We start from the raw sequence: 13,268 nt of genomic DNA on the forward strand, positions 1-13,268 counted from the left end.
TCTGTTAATTCTCCCAGCCCTAACCTGTGCTGTCCCTCCTTAGCAATGACAGATCACCTGGCTGTGCTAAAACTCCTCAGCCCGCCCACTCCTGCGCTGGCCAGCCACTGAGCCCAAGGCAACAATGGGGTGGCCAGAGGGGCAGGGCCTTTCAGCACAGTTGAGGGGATGTACTGAGGTAGGCACACTGCTTTTAATGGAATCCCTCGGCTGCTTTGGAAATCCCACCACGGCTCTTTAAGGCCAGAGACGTGGCCTGTTCTAGGGGGAGGAAGGCGTCTAGAAATATTGCCCTCAAGATGCCCGGGGGACAGGACTGTGGTGGGATTTCCTTCTCCCTCTGGTTGCTGCCCAACTGGGAAATGGGGTGGAGAGCTGGGGCTAGAGAAGGGATGGTGAAGAGTGACCCTGGTGACTAGTTGCTATACAGGCCATTTTGGGGGATCAAAGCACCCCCACCTAACACCTGTCAGGTACTGTAGCTGCTCCACTCAGCCCTTTCAGGTATAGTTAGCTGGTGTCCTCCTGCAGCCTGGGCCATCAGCTGGGGCCCTGCCCTGGGCTCTCATTCTATCTGAGCGGCAGGCTGGGCTGCTGGTGCGAGGGAGGGGCCAGGCTGGCTAATGGCAGGAAGCAGAGCCATGCTGTCCAGAACTAGCAACGAGGCTCTGCCTGCTATGCCGCTCCTGGATCATCCTCTCAGCATCGCTGACTCTCGCTCAGACCGACGCTGGTGTTAGTGTCTCAGAGGTGATGCTTCATTGCTGTGAAGTGTTTGGACTTTCCAGAAGCTGTTGACAAAGCCCCTCCCAGAGGCTGCTAAGGAAACCTGCCGGGCATGAGAGGCAAGGAGCTGTCATGAATCAGAAAGAGCCTGCGAGTGGGAGAGCAAAGAGCAGCAATTAATGGTGAATGATCAGCCTGCCGAAAGGTTAACAGTGGCTGCCTCGGTTCTGGATTAGGAGCAGTGGGGTTGAATTTCATGGGGACCCACAGACCTGGCCCTGTGATCCATGCATTGGTGACCTCTAGGCTTGCTCACAGCATCTCGTTATCTCCAAGAAGGAAGCCACGTGCCCTGACAAAGCTCTAACTAACATGAAATGCAGCAGCCCACCTGCATAGCAGCACGACTCGCTGGAAGCATAGTTCCCTGGCACTCCCCTCTGGCTCCCCATTGAACAGAGTCTGGTTCGAGGTCTCTGTCCTGCTGTTCAAAACCCCCCATTGGATTGGTCCTGTCTACATAAGAGACGCCTCTCCCTCCCCACCCAGGGGCTCAGGTGTGTCTCACCGACACAACGAGACCATCGGCTAAGGGGGAGGCACGTGAGTGTGGGAGATAGAAATAAAATGAGAAGCAGACCTACATTGTGCAACTCACTGCCACCAGAGGCAGGAATGACCGGGGCCCTCCCGCCATTCACAGCTGAATGCAAACCCATCGCTTTGACCTTGGCTTCCCCACCCCCCAATGCAGCCCCCAACAACACTGCACTGTACAAGCTGTCTCCCCTCCAGGCAGAAGAGAAGGTTTTCCCTGTTCGTGGTATGTCTGATAGTATCTGAGCACCCCCAAAACTATGATGCTGAGGGGGCTGAGGCCCTAGCTAGCCAGGCCAGCCCCCAGTGCTCTCTGCTCTGGGCCCAGTGGCATGAAGGACAGAGTGGTCCCTCACTTCCTCTGTGGGCAGGAACGCATCAGGCCTTGCTCTGCAATTTGTTTCTGGTTTGACTCGCTCAAGCCAGTGTCAGAGTCGATTCACAGTGTCAGAGCCCCTCCCCCCCCCCCGTCATTGTCAATGAGGTACCCTCACAGCCCCCCAGGAGGGAGGCAAGTAACATCTCCATTTCACAGGGAGAGGTTGCTGGGGCACAGAGACGGGCAGTGACTTGCCCAGCCCTAATCTTCTAGGATTCTACGACTCTCAGGGACTGGGGCGTGGGCGGTAGCTCCAGTGGTTATAGCCATAGCTATCAGAACTGAGGAGTCTCGCCAAAGTCAATAGCTGAGGCCAGAGCCTAGCATCAAGCCAGAATCAATAGCCAGGAACTGGGAGTAGGGCAAGGAGGCAGCAGCCCCAAACAAGGCAGCATGTCAGAGATCTGCCTTGTTAATTCCTGGTACTGCCTCCAGGCTTAAAGAGGAGGTCTGGGCCAAGCAGGTCACAAAGGAACTGCCCATCACCTCCGCTGTGAGCAGCACTTCCTGCGTGTTGAGTCTCCCAGGATGTCTGGAGCATTGGTCGTGGCTCTGCCAAGGCTAGCTGGTGGCAGCGGGGAAACGCCGCCCGGCCCGGACCTGGGTTCATGTCCCACAAATCCTCCCACGAGCAGGGAGGGGTCCCCCCGCAGATTGGAAGATGCAGCATGTCTTTGTTCACCTGCCTGTGCTGGTCAGAGCTCAGGCTATGGGCTCCATGGAGTCATGGCCTGATCCAGGACAGTGATGCTGCCCATGTTCCCCAGGCCAGGCCCTGCACAGCTGCTCTCTCTCCTGTCTCTGCTCCCTTCTGGTCTTCTCTCGTCTTTCTCTGTGTAGCCACTTCAGACAGAGCAGGGGAGGCCAGGATGAGGGAGGCCTGGTGCACTTCTTCCCCCCCCCCCCCCATCTCCACCTACTGGCCCCTGGCAGTGAGGCCCAGCAGCCACCCCCGGGTGGAGTGCCAAAGGTCCCAGCCCCAGTAGCTCTCAGCAGCAGCTGCTTCAGCTCCTCCTGGAGCAGCCCCCAGCAGGTACCCAGGGCTCAGCAAGACCCCCCAGGGACAGCCCCTCAGCCAGCCCTGGGTCAAAAATCGAGACGGAAACCCAAGGAAGGGAAGGGTTAGCCCCACTAAGGAAGAGACCCGAGCCGTGGAGTAGGGCAGGCTGGGGAAGAACAGGGCGAAGGGACAGACGGCAGCAGTGTGTGCCCAGCCTCCCTGCCTGCTTTGCTTTGGCAGCGTTCCCAGCTCTCCATGCATCGTCTGGTTTGATGTAAGCTCCTTGGGGCAGGCCCTGAGTTTCTCTTCTGTCTGTCTAGCACCCAGCCCAGCTCTTCCGCCCTCTGCCGGAGCCAGGGCAGGGCACTCCTGTGGCAGCCAGGCTGTGCTGCCAGAGCAGAGACACGGCCTGGGGTCGCTGAGCTGCTCCTGGCCCAGGCGCGCTGGGGGCTGCTGCAGGGGCAGAGAAGGAAGGTGGGTTTCAAGACGCTGCCTGCTGCCCCAGGCCAGCATGTTTGCAGTGGGGAGGCAAAGTGAGTCCTGGGCAGCTTCCCTTACTCCAGTTGCTCCTTTCCTCTGTCCCTACCCTACCTCCCTCAACCAGGCTGGGACCCACCCTGTCAGGGGGAGCTATGGTCTCTCCCAGGAAGCCTGGCTCCTGGCAGCTAGTCATGCAGGACAGCCTGCAGGTCTCGAACCCTGGACTCTTTGCAAGCTGTTTGGCGTTGGGTTTCCAGGTCCCGTCCGTGTTCCCAGCATCCCTTCCTGTCGCGCCTCGCCATACAGCTCAGACATTGCGCACGCCACCCTCTGCTGGGAGCAGCACCCGCTGCTTTTGCCTTCCGTTGCTCTCACTTCGGTTGCCTGCTGTTTTCTTTTCTTTGTAATGGTTTTCCATTCTCCATCTCCCATTGTTCTTTCCACGCGCGCTCACCCAGGTGGAATCAGCCCAAGTCCAGCCAGGTAAACACAAGACCTCCAGCGCCATGGCACAGGTGGGTTTGTCTCCTGCAGGTCATTGTCTCACCCTTATCCCAGGCACTCATCAAGTCCCGCTGTGGCCCTGCTGCCCCCCCAGGAGCTAGCAACAGTAAAGAAGTCCCATGTCACCACGCTACAGGGGGCCTGAATGGAGGTTTCCAGCCGCATGAATGGAGCAACCAGTGCCTAGCAAAATGGCGGATGGAAGCTGCGGAGTGTCTTCCGCTCCCATAGGTGCTGAGGGCTCCTGTCGCCCATCATGTCTGAGCCTCAGCACCTGCAGGCTGTGCTATTAGCTCAGCAATGCCACCACAGTCTGAATCCCTGTTACTGCTTCCTGTGCCATAGCCAAAACTGTGCTTCTTGGCAACTGTGTCATTAGCACAGCATGGGGGACGTGGGGCTGTGATTTCAGCACAGTGGGGAACATGGCTGTAGTTCTCAGCACGGACTGGTGTGCAGGTTTCCATTGATGATAGCACTGGTTTGAGACGGGGCTGGCCATGAATTCTGTGCCCACTGCTTTTTTACAGGAGGACTCGGAGGATAGTGAGATTGACCTGGACGACGAGGAAGATGATGATGAGGATGATCTGGAAGATGACAGCATGGAAATCTCTCCCAGCAAGGCCAGTCGCCGGGCAAGGAAGCCAGAGCCACTGGAGGAGAGCGATAATGACTTCTGAATCCCCTTCCAAGGTAGAACCAATGAACAAATTGGAGCCAGCACAAGGGTTGGGCGTGTAACACACCCTGGTGGGCCTGGAGGTATTTTATACAGGAATGAAATTTGGAGTTGGTAAATAATAAAGCATTGCTCACAGGGACAGTTAAACTTTAATTGCCAGTCCACTTCCCTGCTCATCGTTCACAAAGTTTGAATTGTTCGGATGAGAATTAAACGTGATGTAATATTAAAAACTCTTCTTTACTTAACCTGTTGAAAGGTGGGTTTATCTGCTCATTAGAACTAGGGTTCCACACTCCTTGATGCCAAAGGTTTGCAGACCACTACTGGATGGTGATTTGCCCTGGTTTAGGCCTGGCCTACGCACAACCATGTACCAGTGTGACTAAAGTTGGTTTAAACTAATGCAAAATCTGTCTGTGGGTACATTTGAATTGATTTAAAGCTAGTTTATATTCCTTTAGCTAAAACTGATTCCTTACCAGCTTAAGGGCTTGTTCACACACAGAGATTTCACCAGTTTAACTACAGGTGTGATACTAAACTGAAAGACATAAGCTGGTGCAGAACACTGTGTGGATGCTCTTCTATGGGCTTAAACTCATTGTATAATTTAATTTATCCTAAATCAGTCAGAAAAAAGGTTTAAGCTAAACTGCAACAAACCACTCTTGAACCACCATCACAGGACTTTGCACCAGTTTAACTAAATCAGCCTAAGAATCAGCCCTTTAGTTAAAGTCATCAGCCTTTGTGTGTAGACCATGCCATAGTCTCTTGCAACAAGTGCAGTAGGTCCAAAGTTTGTCTGGTTGCCGAAATGAGACCTGGGTAGAGTCTCTTCCATAAAAAAGCCTAAAAATCCACACAAGTCTATTGTACCATCAAATTCTGCTCTCCTCCTGCGTGCTATACAAGCTGCTTTGTTATATAGATCCTCACGTTTCAGAAATAAATGTATTTTCCATATTGATTCATGTGACTTTTTTATTGAGACGTTTTACTAGATTAGGCTGGCACCATTGTTGAGAAACTATGTAGATTAGAGAAAGCTCAAGTGCATTCAATTTGTGTCAGTTATTTCTGCCCCACTTGCTTGACAGCTCTGCTGTACAATGGCATTATACCCTCACAGACCAGAAATCACTGCTTGATTAGAACAGTTCACCTTGGCGCTTGTTCATCCTGACAGTTGAGTGGTCCCGTTTTGTTCCAATAATCCTGGCACGCTCCTGTCCTGGCATGTTCTACCTCTAGAAATCTGCCCTTGTTTTCCCTACATCTGCGTTGGTCTAACCCTCTTCATAATTAGTACTGCAGAAAGGAAGGACCAATAATTATTTTGGGTTTCAAGGTGAATTTTTTCATGCCACCCACTCCAACCATTTCCATGACGGTAAGAGGGAAACGTTCACACCCAGTATGGTTCCAGGCAATAGAAGTTGAAGTCTAACTTTATGTTGGTGCACAAGCTGACAAAGGACCGTCTTTTTGTTCAGTGTTTGTACAGCACCTAGTACAATGGGGCCTTGGTCCATGACGGGGGCTCCTAGGTGCCACGGTAACACAAATAAGCAATAATAGCGAGACTCGCATGGACTTCAAAGTCTCACCGTAAGAGAGATTTCTAGGAGAGCTGGTTGCCTTACTGTGCGCCCGTTAAGTTCAAGGGAGTTTTGCCGCTCACTGCAAAGGGAACAGCTAGTTAGCCCCCTACTTCTCTGCTGTGCGATTCCAGTGGTGGTAGCTCGCTGTGAACTCTCAGGCGGGGCTGAGCTACACAGTCCATCATGGAATCCCAGCCCCCTTCCAAGAGGCACTGCGCTCTACCCCCACTTGCCAGTTTGCAAACATGCCCTTGAAATCTGGTTACATATTCCGCGCAGAAGCTGCTGTGCATTGAGAGAGGCAGCTGCCATTGCTTCCAGCACCCCCTCCTGTGGAAACTGATGTCTTACCCCAAACTGTGAGTTGCTTCTCATAAAGCCTGGTCCCTGTGCAGGGGGTTACATTGTCCATGTATTATTGTCTCCCTTGTAGCCAAAGCAGAATGAATCAAACACATTCTGTGCACTGACACACAGCACCTCTGGAGCAGCACTGCCACCTAGCACCTTTGGTACACAGCTTCAGAAAGACGAGGCTGTGGTTTGTATTCTAACATACTGCATCCAGCCTGGACAGTGACAACCCTTGAAGGCTCCAGCTTGCCTCTCCTAAGGCCGCTGGGACTGGCCCATCAGAGCACTCCATGTCTTTGCCACAAAAAAGCTTTTTTTTAAAAAAATGCGTTGCTGAAATCATTGCCTCCTCTCAGCCCTTATTGTCATGGAGCTGGGACTTGGCAGCACATGGGGCTCGATTCACCACTGCCTGCACCTTGTGAAGCCATTTACACATGAGCAAAGCGAATGCAAAGTGGGCTTAAACTGCTCCGCTCGCTGTGAGTATTCCTGGCTTGGACACCCACTTTGCCCAGGTGCCAATTATGGCACAAGGTGCAGGCTCCATAAAGAGTCAGGCCCAAACTGCTGCCACTGGTGGACAGCAGGTGGATCTAGTATCCCCCCTGAATGCAAGACCCCCTATAGCTTAGGGTACAGGTTCTGAGCACAGCAAGTCTAGAGCCACTCCACCCCCAGTCCTGTAGACGAGCTGGCGTGAGTCTGTGCAGCCAGCAGTGACCTGTTACAGAGCGACTGACCAGCTGTCCCAGCAGGAGGATAGAGGGGAATGGGCTGCCGGACTACAACCGTGTTGGAATTTTTCCAATGACTCCTCCCTTGAAAAGCAGGGTGGGGGCCACATCTGCTTCCCCTGGGCAAATACCACCTGCTACCTGTGGACTGGGGAGAGAAAGGCATGAAAGAGACGCCATTAAAGTAGTCATGTGTTTAGCCAAACCCCTTTTCCTTGAAGTAAGCCTCTGTTGGATACTGAGTGAATTCCCCCGTAGTGTACCATTTGCATGTTTAGCTAAGCACGTTACATGCCCTTGTTCCGTTTGGCTCAACAGGGCTCCACTGTAGTCTCTGGGCATTCATTGAGTGCGCAGCTCGAATCACTGATCACTTGTACGTTCCTTCAGTGCTGAACGCTTCCCAGAAGGTTGAAGGAGCCCAGCTATGGGGCTTGTTTCTAGTAGTAAGTCAGAGCAGAGATTTAAAAAAAAAACCCACCAACCTCACCTCTACATTTGCTGCTAAGTGGAAGTAAGTGCAGCCGAGTTCTGTGCTATCATAACCACAGGCAATGAATGCATGCATGACATAGACCAAGGCAGTCGGAGTAGGAGCTTCCAACTCTTCCACAGCAGTGGCCAAAGCTGTGGGAACTGGCGGGCTTAGATCAGGGGGTGTCTCCAGGAGCTTCATGGATCTACAGGGGTCCACATTAAGATGTCTGTTTCGCCAGCAAGATGCACACAGTAACAATGGCTGTTTCCTTTTTTAAGTATGGGGAAAAGCTATGGTGGCTCAGACCCCCGCTGTGGGATTGATGAAAGCTGACTGTGTATTGGTGACCAGGTGTGACAGCTTCACACTGGGACACCCTGCGTAGTTGCACGTATCCCATCAAGCAAGGGGCGCACTGCAGAATGGAAGAAGCCTGCCCGTGGTGCCTGAGCTGAGAATGCAGACTGCGGTTAATTCCCATTTTTCTAGGTGCCATTGCTTGAGAAAGAAAACTGTTTTGTAGCCCCTGGGGCACACCAACACGGATGATTTGGAGACAGCCTCGCTTTCTTGCCTGCAGGCACCCTCCCCTCCTTCACTTCTTCCTCTCCTCTTTTCCCACTTTCTCTCTGGACAGCTGCAGCCTCGTTGGATTGATGCTTGACCATGACACCTCTCGCTTTCCAGGGGCTTGGCCACTGAATGGACGCAGCATGAGACTGACTAGTAGCCAGAGTCACTTGCAGTTAGATGCAGCCTGAGAATGGTGGTTTATTCAGTCCATGCATAAATGTATAAATAATTCTCACGGGCAGGCTTTGCTGGGGGCTCTCTGGGGTGGAAGCACTGGGCATACGAGAGCCTCATGCTCCCAGACCTAGGTACGTACAGCAGCAGGCCCCGACACACCCCCAGCTGTGAGGTGGTGACATTATAGCTGGAGTGGCAGTTTTGAAGCCATTCCAGTGGTGCACAGTGTGCCGGCCTTAGCTAAAGGGCAGGGAGGGGGCTCCTGGCCAGCCCTGCGCGTTGATTCCCCACCTCGGCTGTGCTATGGAGAGCCAGGAGGGGCTCAGCGGTTTCCCAGGTACAGGGCTAAGTGACGTGGGACTAAATTGCTGGCACTGCAGCCTCCCGCCCACTGCCATCCACCCCCCCACACCACACCCGGCCTGGGGCCTTTTAACTGTCACTACTGCCTCAGGCCTGGTGGCCATTGGAACTACTGTGCCATCGTTCACCCACGTCAGGAGCAGACCCGGCTGCAGCCTTCATCGCCGACCCTAGGCCTCAGCACAGCTGTGTGAGCTCCTCCATCAGCCCACGCGGCGCTCTGAGCCAGTCAGAGTCCAGGGGCCATTCCAGGCCCAGTGTGCCTCCATTGGGCAAGCAGCTCCATGCACGGCCATGCTCCGACGCAGAGAATCCCCCGCACCGAGGTGACGGGACAGGACGACGCTGTCATTAAAACGAGTCTCTGCGCCAGCCCCTACCCTCTGCTCACTCGCACCGGCCGTTCCCAGTGCGGCCCTCACATCTCCACGACGCAGTGGGGCGAGTTTGTTCTGATGGCGTCAGCGATCACCTTGGCGCCCGACTGGCCGATTCGATTCCCCTGCAGACTGGGAGAGGACAAGGGACAGGCATGAACACAGCAGCACTACTTCCCGGCTGGCCTGACCTCAGAGCCGGACAGTCCGGCTGGCAGGGTGCGGCCACACTGCGCACTAAGCCTGGGGTTGCTCTGTTTCCAAGCCACGCTTGGCAGTCCACACTGCATTTGTAAGCAGGGTCTGGATGAGCTCTCCCCTGCCGAGCTAGCTGGGGGAGGGAAACAGGTGTCAGGGCCAGACTGTGTTTGCATGAGCACATGCACCCTGCTTCGGTGCACAGCATGATGGGTCTGCATTGCCCAAATGATCCCTGTGGCTGGTGCTGGGGCACAAATCACTCTACTGTTAAATGCAGGGGTAAGCAAATGTTGTTCCCCTTATTGTATGAGCAAAGGGCAGAAGAGCCGTGCGTAGCCTGTTCCGATTGAAGAGTCCTTAACATCTGAACCGTACTGGCTAAGCAAGGGGCTGGAATACCGGAGCCCTGTGAAGGTTGCTAGGAGGTGGGGATAAGTATTCCTGTCTGGATGCGTGGGCTCGAACAGCTCCAAGAAGGCTTTAATCTCCCCCTGCTCAAAGCCAGAGCTAATTAAGATTCCATGAAACGTCTTCTGTTCTGTTAAGTGCTCGCTAGACCTGAACTCATCTGCTGTGGGACGGTGCTCCTGCCCAGCTTCCGCACTGAGGGTCACCCACTGAGAGCTGACAGTCAGAGAGCGGGGGGACCCTGAGAGACCAACCCGCAGAGGTCATAGGAGAGAAGCAGGTGGTAGCAGAAGGTGATGGTGCGCACCGGAGCATCTGGCGAAGCGTGGCTAACGAGCTGGCGGGGCGGTGAGCAGCTGGCGAGGCGGCGAGCGGCTGGAACGTAGCAGCCAGATAGCGGAGCGAGCAAGGTGCTTTCTTTCCCCCACCTCCTGCACCAGGGTGGGAGATGAACTCTGCAGCTGCACCTCTAGACTCTGGGTCTGCCCTGCCTAAGGACAACACCTCGGAGTGGGGGGCTGTGAAGGGAGGGGCATGTTAAAGGAAATTCTTGTTGCTGGAGTTAAGAACCTGAGGCAAAAGGAAACTGCCCCACTTCCCCTGGGGTGGGTGTTTTGTTCATGGTTTTGTGGGTGTGAATCCTGCTTGCGGCATTTTCCCAGGTTAATGCTGGGTTCCTTATCCCCTTTTAACAGAAAGTTTCTTTTCTACACTCTGTTTCTGTGCTTGTGAGAGGGAAGTGTTGCCTCTAGAGGTGACCAAAGGGTGCTGTGTGATTGTCCCAGGTTACTGAGGCAGGGGCTCAAGCCAGTTCTGTGTTGAATTGTTGATAGGAACCTCTAGATATTGAGCTCGGCCCTGGATGCTGCTGATCCCGACTGGCAGAAAGTGACACATTGCAAACCTGGGCTGACAATTGCCAGCTAGCACTGGCCCACCCTTCACCTCCCTAGATCTCACCCCAGCCAGGACCAGCCGTCCCCTGCAGCACCAGTGCCCCCAACTTCCTCCACGGCCTTCTGCCAGCCCCCAGCAGCCCCCTCCCCCCCAAAGCCAGCCAGAAGCTCCTGCTGGGACCCCAGCCCCCAGCTTTGGGTGGGTCCCAGTAAGAACCTGCAGGTGGATTTGAGGCCTGGTTGCACAGCATTGCCGAGCACAGCGAAGCCAGGATGGCGTGTACATGGGCGCCCCCATTGCACTGCCCCAGCCAAGACTCACACCTGGGGCCCTCCCTCGCCACAGGCAACAGCCCCAGCAGGCCAGCTCAGGGGAAGCCATCGCCTTGCTCTGCAGGCCACCGTGCAAACCCCTTGCCCTCAAGGGAGCAGGCACAGCACTGCCCTGGCCAAGCACTGAAGAGGATTTCCACACCTTGGCGACCCCTTTAGCACTCCAGGGATGTTCGGCAGGGACTTGGGAGTTCAAGCCTCCTGTGGCGTTTGTGAGGCCGGCAGCCTGGGCCGTGTATATTTTAGGAGTGAGTCTCCCAAGTGGCATTTTGTGTTGCCCACAGAAGGACACGCTAGCGCAGCTGCCCTGGTCCCAGAGGCAGGGGAGTTCACACCCTTCCCCCATGTTCCCGTCCGTCTCCCACCCACCCCCGCATCCGGCTGGACACCCAGCTGCCACATACTTGACATAGGTGAGGCCATGGTTTCCGGTCAGCGCTGTGGCGATGCAGATAGCGCCATCCATGCCCAAGGAGTTCTCCTGGAGGCTGGAGGGGAGACAAAGACTCATCAAGAAGTGAGGCCTGGAGAAAGCCTGGGGCACACGCATTTGATTTCTCTCCCAACGGTGCCTAGCTGGAGAACTCTGTCCCACACACAGCATGAATGTTGCTTGGCATGTGGATGCTGAGAAAGATTTACACCCAACATCCAGCCTCTGGGCTGACGGCACTGGCTGAGGATTGTATTCTAACCAATGGCTCATACTTATAGTTCCCCAAATGAAATCTCTGCCAACCAAATGTTTGTTAGGCTGACTATTAAGCCATCAAATACAACATCCTCACATCCCATCATTGCTGCAGAGCTGTCAGTGTGGGCAGATTTAAATCAAAGCAAATTAAACCACCAGTTGCAATCATGGATTTAAATCAGCAAGCAGGAAACCTTGATTTACATCATCGATTTTAATCTTGTTTTGCATTTGTACTTTTTAGTTATTTTCCTAAAGAAAGTTGGAGTCTCACTGGTAACTATTGCAACTATTTTAATGTGCGAGGTGCATAAGAAAAAAATGATCAGAACAGGTTTTGCAACTCAAACTGATTTATTAAACATCAGAACTATTAGCTGTAGTTAGTGAACTGAACTTATTGTTTCCGGTCACCCTGTCCTCCAAGAGTTTAGAACTAGTAGAGCTCATTCTCTCATGCCTCGTTTCTATTCTTAGATTGGAAAACAGGCTTTCCTGCTTTTCGAACTCCCAATCGGTTTCGTAACTTTGAGTGAACTAGTCATTGCACTGAACTACTTGAATAAACTGAAATGAAGAAAATGTTCACGCTGCACCTGAACAAAAGGCTACTGCTGTATTCTAAAGCGATGTTAGCACTTCAGCAACCTCCGGTTTCAGCTGCTTAGCCACTGTCTTCCACCAGGTCAGTGGTTTGGCTTTATTAGAGACCTTGGCAGCAAACATGTACAGCTTAATGTATATTTTTGTTTAATTTAAAATGATGTTAACACATTAGAGCAGGTGTCGGCCTTAACACCGGTTTCCATCATTTCAAATTTAATTTTAAACAGACTTATTGTTGAAAATACACCTGTGTTTAATTAAAGATTTAAGAAAATCTGATTTATTTTATCCTTTAAACCATCTATTTTTATCCATACTGATTTGTGTATTTACTTGGATTTCTTCCTTCATAGCTGGCCTCCTCTCCCTGCCTGATTCCAGCCATGTCACAATACAGGGTTAGTAACAGTGATGTCACAATCCAGAAGATGTGACCTCACAGTGACCTTTGATGATGAAGTCCGATAGAACAATCTATCACTAAGAGTCAGGTCAGAGGAAGCCAGTTAGGGAGAAAGCTCCAGTTTCAGAGACGATACCTAACAGTTTGGAAGCATTTTGGTGACTCGTACACAGAGCCGGTGGTGCCACCTCTAGTTAAGGTTGCCTGACACCTTCCATTACGAAACTCCATTTCCAATTGTAACTTTGACCATTTGGGCTGAAATTTCCCGTACTGGGCATCTGCCTCAGGCTGAATTTGTCTGGAACGTTTCAGCAAACGCAGTTCAGCTGCTTCTCAGACTGAGACTGAGGGGATTAGAGAACAAAATCCTGTACACTGAATGAAGCAGGGGTCGTGTGGGGAAAAAAGAGTAGTATTGAAAGACTATATCAGATGCCTGCAGTCAACGGAGCCAAATTAAGACTGCACAAAAAACCCTTCATTCTGGCATTTTGGGTGCTGGACTTTACCACCTCACCAGCCTTGTTGTGGAGCTTTTGGGATCCATTTTAGTTTAGCGTTTGCCCAAGCGTGGCAGCTACTTACTTCAGAACGCGGAGGCTGCGGTTGACCTTCAGTGCATTGGCCATAGCTTTGGCGCCAGCCACACCAATGGAGTTTCCTCTCAAGCTGCAGTGGAAGCCAGGA

The 13,268-nt window shown here is 52.9% G+C and overlaps 2 protein-coding genes across 5 annotated transcripts in view; one reads left to right on the plus strand and one right to left on the minus strand.

The window, feature by feature from the left end:
- Positions 1-12,394, plus strand: part of CLUAP1 (clusterin associated protein 1) — a 142,747-nt gene extending 130,353 nt beyond the window's left edge. For 2 of the 4 annotated variants that reach the window (XM_067551103.1, XM_067551105.1), the window contains exons 12-13: positions 3,641-3,697; positions 4,217-5,353. In XM_067551103.1, coding sequence (XP_067407204.1) covers positions 3,641-3,697; positions 4,217-4,369 — 210 coding nt within the window. In that variant the 3' untranslated portion in view covers positions 4,370-5,353. Of the gene's footprint in view, positions 1-3,640; positions 3,698-4,216; positions 5,354-12,046 lie in introns of those variants that run through there. The other 2 variants (XM_067551104.1, XM_067551106.1) reach the window with 2 other exon arrangements.
- The window catches only part of NLRC3 (NLR family CARD domain containing 3), a 42,664-nt gene continuing 37,717 nt past the window's right edge, over positions 8,322-13,268 (minus strand). Inside the window, exons 16-18 of the mRNA XM_067551101.1 lie at positions 13,167-13,250; positions 11,280-11,363; positions 8,322-9,169 (exon numbers count right to left, since the gene is read on the minus strand). Coding sequence (XP_067407202.1) covers positions 9,079-9,169; positions 11,280-11,363; positions 13,167-13,250 — 259 coding nt within the window. The 3' untranslated portion in view covers positions 8,322-9,078. The remainder of the gene's footprint in view (positions 9,170-11,279; positions 11,364-13,166; positions 13,251-13,268) is intronic.

This window comes from Emydura macquarii, unplaced genomic scaffold, assembly GCF_026122565.2.
Source record: "Emydura macquarii macquarii isolate MOO-44397 ecotype Brisbane River unplaced genomic scaffold, CSIRO-AGI_Emac_v2 contig_1348, whole genome shotgun sequence".
Classification (NCBI taxonomy): domain Eukaryota; kingdom Metazoa; phylum Chordata; order Testudines; family Chelidae; genus Emydura; species Emydura macquarii.